Source organism: Procambarus clarkii, chromosome 8 (genome assembly GCF_040958095.1).
Source record: "Procambarus clarkii isolate CNS0578487 chromosome 8, FALCON_Pclarkii_2.0, whole genome shotgun sequence".
In the NCBI taxonomy this organism is placed as follows: Eukaryota; Metazoa; Arthropoda; class Malacostraca; order Decapoda; family Cambaridae; genus Procambarus; species Procambarus clarkii.
This window is the reverse complement of record NC_091157.1, coordinates 49,883,856-49,892,896: the sequence shown is the minus strand read 5'-3', so window position 1 is coordinate 49,892,896 and position 9,041 is coordinate 49,883,856. Positions and strand designations below refer to the sequence as shown.

The 9,041-nt window shown below is 48.5% G+C and overlaps 1 protein-coding gene across 1 annotated transcript; it reads right to left on the bottom strand.

Annotated features, from left to right (window-relative positions):
- Positions 1-7,960: 7,960 nt before the first annotated feature.
- Positions 7,961-8,425, bottom strand: LOC123759828 (uncharacterized). The gene has a single exon (XM_069320696.1). It carries the CDS (start codon positions 8,423-8,425, stop codon positions 7,961-7,963), a length of 465 nt encoding a protein of 154 aa, XP_069176797.1.
- Between the last annotated feature and the right edge of the window lie 616 nt (positions 8,426-9,041).

The window sequence follows — 9,041 nt, the reverse complement described above, 5'->3', positions numbered from 1 at the left end:
CACTACGCTCCTGTGCCAGGTAAGTCCACTACGCTCCTGTGCCAGGTAAGTCCACTACGCTCCTGTGCCAGGTAAGTCCACTACGCTCCTGTGCCAGGTAAGTCCACTACGCTCCTGTGACAGGTAAGTCCACTACGCTCCTGTGCCAGGTAAGTCCACAACGCTCCTGTGCCAGGTAAGTCCACTACGCTCCTGTGCCAGGTAAGTCCACTACGCTCCTGTGCCAGGTAAGTCCACTACGCTCCTGTGCCAGGTAAGTCCACTACGCTCCTGTGCCAGGTAAGTCCACTGCGCTCTTGTGCCAGGTAAGTCCACTACGCTCCTGTGCCAGGTAAGTCCACTACGCTCCTGTGCCAGGTAAGTCCACTACGCTCCTGTGCCAGGTAAGTCCACTACGCTCCTGTGCCAGGTAAGTCCACTACGCTCCTGTGACAGGTAAGTCCACTACGCTCCTGTGCCAGGTAAGTCCACTACGCTCCTGTGCCAGGTAAGTCCACTACGCTCCTGTGCCAGGTAAGTCCACTACGCTCCTGTGCCAGGTAAGTCCACTACGCTCCTGTGCCAGGTAAGTCCACTACGCTCCTGTGCCAGGTAAGTCCACTACGCTCCTGTGCCAGGTAAGTCCACTACGGGCTCACCATAGCCCGTGCTACTTGCAACATTTTATTCCCAGTAGCTGAATCTAAAAACAACACAAAACGTTCCATCATTATAAAACGTTCCATCATTATAAAACGTTCCATCATTATAAAACGTTCCATCATTATAAAACGTTCCATCATTATAAAACGTTCCATCATTATAAAACGTTCCATCATTATAAAACGTTCCATCATTATAAAACGTTCCACCATTATAAAACGTTCCATCATTATAAAACGTTCCATCATTATAAAAAGAATCACACAAATCAATAGGAATTTGCGATACAAATCATGAGAGTCGTGAAATCGCTATCGCTGACCATAAAATTAATTACTGTATGCCCCCAGAACAGCGGTGCTGCACACCATATTGACGTTGGTTGAATGGTCGAGAAAAAATGCCTCTATCCTGACAGCTGAGTGGACAGCGCTCGGGATTCATAGTCCTAAGGTTCCGGATTCGATCCCCGGTGGAGGCGGAAACAAATGGGCAGAGTTTCTTTCACCCTGATGGCTCTGTTCAATCTAGCAGTAAATAGGTACCTGGGAGTTAGATAACTGCTACGGGCTGCTGCCTGGGTGTGTGTAACAAAAAGGAGGCCTGGTCGAGGACCGGGCCGTGGGGTCGCTAAGCCCCGAAATCATCTCAAGATAACCATCATCAGACCGAATAAACCTTTGAAATGTAATCTACTTTTAAATGAAGTCATTGACATCCCTTCTTTTCCTCACCCATTTCTTTGCCACTGTCATACACACCCATTAACAAAACGAGTCTGTATGACACTCTGCATGACACACACAAGGTTTCAACACCTTGTGTGTCAAGCACAACTCTGCTTGGACCAGTGTACACCCGCCAAACACACACCGAAACTACGACGTTGGTACAACGTTCGAACAAGTCTTATAACACCTCTTAACTAGTTACAACAACCAATATAGCAAGTTGTAACAACGTTCTAATACGTCATAAACACGTTAAGCCAAGATGTAGCAACTTTGTTGACCAGACCACACACTAGAAGGTGAAGGGACGACGACGTTTCGGTCCGTCCTGGACCATTCTCAAGTCGATTGGACCATCTCACAATCGACTTGAGAATGGTCCAGGACGGACCGAAACGTCGTCGTCCCTTCACCTTCTAGTGTGTGGTCTGGTCAACATACTTCAGCCACGTTATTGTGACTCATCGCCTGCATGTAACAGCTGTATTACAAGTTGTAACAAGCGGAAAATAGAGACAGTTTCGGTTTGTGTTTCCAGGAGCGTGACAGGATCCCACAGGCTTGTCACTCCTGACGGGACAGTAGTTGTGTGTCTTCCTTTCTTACCGTCAGTTCCCTGTCTGTTTCAGGTCACCTCACCGAGGCATCAGAGACATCTTTAAGACGGTCCCGAGGCAGGATACATCAGGTATTTACATGTTCAATTACGAAACCTTAATATCATTCCTCGTTGCTGCAACCCGTCCTCGACTCAAGTCCATTACATCCAGCGGTCAACCCCACGGACGCATTCATAAATTTTAACAGACTGTTCATTCAAAACGGGAATTTTCTCAAGTATAAATTAATATTATAATATATTAGCATATTGTGCATATATAGGCATAGGTTAGGTTAGGTTAGGTGTTTAGGTTCTGTTGGCGATTATTTGTATTTGTAGTACGTGGGTGAAGCATTTATAGCGTTGTGGTTCGAACAAAATTCGTCAGTGAAGCACTTGTTCCGGATATGTTCGAACGTCAGCAGTTGTGAGTCGTGTGTAAACCGCTTTTCATTCATAAACAGGGGGTTTGGCGGGTGCATGGAATCACTTTTGGATCTTTGGAGGACGGGCTGCGTTCATGGCAGCTTAGTCAGTGTTTATTGAACAGATTATGAGCTTCGGAGCTCATAAACTCTTTATGAAACGTAAACAAACCTCGCCATGTTTGAGTGATGATGTACAGGTTTCGTAAGGGAATAATTAAGTACTTGATGACCCTCCTGCCCTCAGTGGCTGTCATCTGGAGGGCAGGCCGGGGCATGTGCCTGAGAGGACTTGGGTCCAGATTCACGAAGCAGTTACGCAAGCACTTACGAACCTGTACATCTTTTCTCAATCTTTGGCGGCTTTGTTTACAATTATTAAACAGTTAATGAGCTCCGAAGCACCAGGAGGCTGTTTATAACAATAGCAACAGTTGATTGACAAGTTTTCATGCTTGTAAACTGTTTAATAAATGTAACCAAAGCCGTTAAAGATTGAGAAAAGATGTACAGGTTCGTAAGTACTCGCGTAAAAAGCTTCGTGAATCTGACCCCCCTGGAGCACTATAGTACCTCACCTCAGCAGCCAACAGCAGACGACAGCAGGCAAGCGTCGCCTGCTTCGCTAACCTGGCCAACAACACCATTTTATAATTCCGGTTATTAATTTGACCCACTTATTTGTACGCTAATATTTTTTTCCTCTCTCCTCCTCCCACCACCTCTCCCACATTCTATTAATACCGGACTTGTTAAACGGTGTGGGGGAGGAGGAGGAGGGGTCGAACTGGGTGCTGGGCCATACATCAGTGTCCGGCTCACTAGCTGCGGCCCGGATGAGTGTTCACCCTCCAGGCTTCAGACACAACATATGGAGTTCCTTCCAAATATTTAATTATCCTGATTTGGTGGTTGGATACTTGTGTTGGCAGGAAAAGCCTCATTAAGAAGGCTGATTTATCGATTATTGCTTCAGTTTAAATTTACGAGGCAACTTGACTGCACAGTTGACACTAACGGTTGTAGTATAACAAAGACACTTGACACCTTACAGTGTGTCAAGGTGTCAAGTGTCTTGACACCTTATAGAGCTCCCTGAGACACCAACCTCTTGTTAGGACTGCGACACGTCGCTCCGGTTCGGTCCTTGACTGGTCGGTCAACTCACTACTAGTTCACTAGTTAGCTTGACAGCCCTTACTGGGCCTATTGCAGCCGTCAAGGCGCCTCCACAGAGCAAGGGAGCCCTCACTTCCGGCCCTTGAGACCCTCCCGCTACTCAATCTTGGCCCTCAGTGCCCTGAGAGCCCCCTTACATCTTGAAGACTTTACACACTGATGTACGCTATTGAACAAACCCACAAGGGCCGTGATGAGGGTTCGAACCTAAGTCAGAGAGGATCCCAGACGCTGCCTTAAGCGACTAGGCCACTCATCACGCCATTGTGACTCCTGCGAGTAATCTTCACTATTCCTCAGCGACTGTTACAGGAAGCACCGCCTTACTGGACCTCACTATCATATTACACAGGAGAACTTTGTCTATGAAGTGGACGTGTTATCCGACTGACACTCTTCTTAACCGGAGATTAATTACTTAAATGATCTCATTTTAATACATAAAATATCAGCGTAAGTGAAGGTGATCCTTGAGGATCAAGGTATTACTTACCTTTGTCTTCGAGGGTAAGGGTAGTGGGCCACCACGTCTAAGGAGGAACTTTACCTACGTAGAGAAGTAGGGAAGTTTCCTGGCCTGGCGTCTCACTTATAACCACAATACACCAGTAACATCTTGCTACAGTAAACAACCAACAAATAAATCACTTGTGTACACAAAAACAACACTACAATATTCGGTTAATAACACGCTAATTGTTTGCCAACATCCGGTCAACACACCGTGAACGAACACCTGCCGGTTATTTTCTTATCCGAACATATCGGTGAGTTATTGGTAGTTACGCTTCGAATGTTTTGGTCCAGGTGACCACGACACAACCTTCACTACCCAACACAAACGTCTTAATGGCCTGCCTTACTACCCCGTCTTCAGCTGGTCACAGCTGACTTACAGCCAATCACAGACGCGTTCGTCAAGCGTCAAACTGCCTCGTTCCAGCCGCGATCCTGCCCCCGAGACGCCTTCATTAATGTTAACGTTTTGTGCATTAATAACCGGTTTGCTCTCTTGTAAATGACTATTATTATATATTAAAGTTGTAGGTATAGTTAGACATAGTTGTTAAAGGTCTGCTGGTGATTGTTAGTGATGGTAGTTCGTGGGTGAAGCAGAGAACCGCAGCGTAAGTGCGGTTCGAGGTGTAAACAGGACCCCACAACTGGTGACCAGTGTATACAGGACCCACAACTGGTGACCAGTGTATACAGGACCCACAACTGGTGACCAGTGTATACAGGACCCACAACTGGTGATCAGTGTATACAGGACCCCCACAACTGGTGACCAGTGTATACAGGACCCCCACAACTGGTGACCAGTGTATACAGGACCTCACAACTGGTGACCAGTGTATACAGGACCCACAACTGGTGATCAGTGTATACAGGACCCATAACTGGTGACCAGTGTATACAGGACCCCCACAACTGGTGACCAGTGTATACAGGACCCACAACTGGTGACCAGTGTATACAGGACCCCCACAACTGGTGATCAGTGTATACAGGACCCACAACTGGTGATCAGTGTATACAGGACCCACAACTGGTGATCAGTGTATACAGGACCCACAACTGGTGATCAGTGTATACAGGACCCACAACTGGTGGTCAGTGTATACAGGACCCACAACTGGTGATCAGTGTATACAGGACCCACAACTGGTGATCAGTGTATACAGGACCCACAACTGGTGATCAGTGTATACAGGACCCACAACTGGTGATCAGTGTATACAGGACCCACAACTGGTGATCAGTGTATACAGGACCCCCACAACTGGTGATCAGTGTATACAGGACCCACAACTGGTGATCAGTGTATACAGGACCCACAACTGGTGATCAGTGTATACAGGACCCACAACTGGTGATCAGTGTATACAGGACCCACAACTGGTGATCAGTGTATACAGGACCCCCACAACTGGTGATCAGTGTATACAGGACCCACAACTGGTGATCAGTGTATACAGGACCCACAACTGGTGATCAGTGTATACAGGACCCACAACTGGTGACCAGTGTATACAGGACCCACAACTGGTGATCAGTGTATACAGGACCCATAACTGGTGACCAGTGTATACAGGACCCCCACAACTGGTGACCAGTGTATACAGGACCCACAACTGGTGATCAGTGTATACAGGACCCATAACTGGTGACCAGTGTATACAGGACCCCCACAACTGGTGATCAGTGTATACAGGACCCACAACTGGTGATCAGTGTATACAGGACCCACAACTGGTGACCAGTGTATACAGGACCCACAACTGGTGACCTGTGACCAGCAGACCTTCAACAACTATGTCTAACTATACCTACAACTTTAATATATAATAATAGTCATTTACAAGAGAGCAAACCGGTTATTAATGCACAAAACGTTAACATTAATGAAGGCGTCTCGGGGGCAGGATCGCGGCTGGAACGAGGCAGTTTGACGCTTGACGAACGCGTCTGTGATTGGCTGTAAGTCAGCTGTGACCAGCTGAAGACGGGGTAGTAAGGCAGGCCATTAAGACGTTTGTGTTGGGTAGTGAAGGTTGTGTCGTGGTCACCTGGACCAAAACATTCGAAGCGTAACTACCAATAACTCACCGATATGTTCGGATAAGAAAATAACCGGCAGGTGTTCGTTCACGGTGTGTTGACCGGATGTTGGCAAACAATTAGCGTGTTATTAACCGAATATTGTAGTGTTGTTTTTGTGTACACAAGTGATTTATTTGTTGGTTGTTTACTGTAGCAAGATGTTACTGGTGTATTGTGGTTATAAGTGAGACGCCAGGCCAGGAAACTTCCCTACTTCTCTACGTAGGTAAAGTTCCTCCTTAGACGTGGTGGCCCACTACCCTTACCCTCGAAGACAAAGGTAAGTAGTAGTAATAGTAGCCATTACGACTATATAGCACTGGGAAAGGGTCAGGATAAGGATTTGGGATGGGACGGGGGAAAGGAATGGTGCCCAACCACTTGTGGACGGTCGGGGATTGAACGCCGACCTGCATGAAGCGAGACCGTTGCTCTACCATCCAGCCCCCTAAATGACAGAGTTATGATAGTGTAAACATAAGTAAATTTCTATGTTTCCAGCGGTACATAATGTTGGCAGAAAATTTTACAACACAGAGGGAACTTAGGATAGGTTATCTTGAGATGGTTTCGGGGCTTAGTGTCCCCGCGGCCCGGTCCTCGACCAGGCCTCCAGATCGAGGGAAGGCAATTTTGCTGACACGTTTCCTGAAGCAACTATAGCAAACTGCTGGACTTCGGCAGTTGAGCTGTGGTTGTCTTACCTGTAGTGGCTGGCACGGGGCACGGAGCCAACTGGCTACTGTATACTACTTGAATGCATTGTTGGGGTCATCTTCACGGTGTTGGGGGTCACCTTCACGGTGTTGGGGTCATCTTCACGGTGTTGGGGGTCACCTTCACGGTGTTGGGGGTCATCTTCACGGTGTTGGGGGTCACCTTCACGGTGTTGGGGGTCACCTTCACGGTGTTGGGGGTCACCTTCACGGTGTTGGGGGTCACCTTCACGGTGTTGGGGGTCACCTTCACGGTGTTGGGGGTCACCTTCACGGTGTTGGGGGTCACCTTCACGGTGTTGGGGGTCACCTTCACGGTGTTGGGGGTCACCTTCACGGTGTTGGGGGTCACCTTCACGGTGTTGGGGGTCATCTTCACGGTGTTGGGGGGTCACCTTCACGGTGTTGGGGTCACCTTCACGGTGTTGGGGTCACCTTCACGGTGTTGGGGTCACCTTCACGGTGTTGGGGGTCACCTTCACGGTGTTGGGGGTCACCTTCACGGTGTTGGGGTCATCTTCACGGTGTTGGGGTCATCTTCACGGTGTTGGGGGTCACCTTCACGGTGTTGGGGTCATCTTCACGGTGTTGGGGGTCACCTTCACGGTGTTGGGGTCACCTTCACGGTGTTGGGGGTCACCTTCACGGTGTTGGGGGTCACCTTCACGGTGTTGGGGGTCACCTTCACGGTGTTGGGGGTCACCTTCACGGTGTTGGGGGTCACCTTCATGGTGTTGGGGGTCACCTTCACGGTGTTGGGGGTCACCTTCACGGTGTTGGGGGTCACCTTCACGGTGTTGGGGGTCACCTTCACGGTGTTGGGGGTCACCTTCACGGTGTTGGGGGTCACCTTCACGGTGTTGGGGGTCATCTTCACGGTGTTGGGGGTCACCTTCACGGTGTTGGGGGTCATCTTCACGGTGTTGGGGGTCACCTTCACGGTGTTGGGGGTCACCTTCACGGTGTTGGGGGTCACCTTCACGGTGTTGGGGGTCACCTTCACGGTGTTGGGGGTCACCTTCACGGTGTTGGGGGTCACCTTCACGGTGTTGGGGGTCACCTTCACGGTGTTGGGGTCACCTTCACGGTGTTGGGGGTCACCTTCACGGTGTTGGGGGTCACCTTCACGGTGTTGGGGGTCACCTTCACGGTGTTGGGGGTCACCTTCACGGTGTTGGGGGTCATCTTCACGGTGTTGGGGGTCACCTTCACGGTGTTGGGGGTCACCTTCACGGTGTTGGGGGTCACCTTCACGGTGTTGGGGGTCACCTTCACGGTGTTGGGGGTCACCTTCACGGTGTTGGGGGTCACCTTCACGGTGTTGGGGTCACCTTCACGGTGTTGGGGGTCATCTTCACGGTGTTGGGGGTCACCTTCACGGTGTTGGGGGTCACCTTCACGGTGTTGGGGGTCACCTTCACGGTGTTGGGGGTCATCTTCACGGTGTTGGGGGTCACCTTCACGGTGTTGGGGGTCATCTTCACGGTGTTGGGGGTCACCTTCACGGTGTTGTGAATTTATATCCATTCTAAAGTATAGCGAAAAAGACCCGGACTGAATAGTCTTAATAGAACCTAAGAAACGCAGGATATAGCTGAAGAATATCACCAGGTGTCTAATTACTAACTCTTCTAGAAATGAGTCTCAGTTTCCTATTTGCCTTATTTCGAAATTTTATGTGTTGATTTTTTTGGCTTTAAATTCTTACTAGTCATGACACTCCCAGATATTTTTTGCAATCAGACTTTGCAGTCTCAACACCATCTAGCTGATATCCCGTAATTCTGGGATCATTACCTAGCCGAATAACCTTATATTTGTTAGCATAAAACTGCATCTGGAAATCTTGTGTAAATTTTAAACCTCTCTCTATATCGTCTTCAAGAAACTTTGAGTCTCCTGAGTTTATTTTCCTCCTCAATGTCGTATCGTCGGCAAATTTTGCAAATACTGCTCAATCCTGAATCTAAATCATTTATCTATTTAAAACAAGAGAGGTCCCAGGACAGAGCCTTAAGGCACTCCACTTACAACACTTTCCCACTCTGATTTAACTCCAGTTATTCTCTCTGTTCCTATGGTATAACCCTGTTCATAACCAACTTAATATAGCACCCCCAATACCGTGAGTCTCTATATTTTT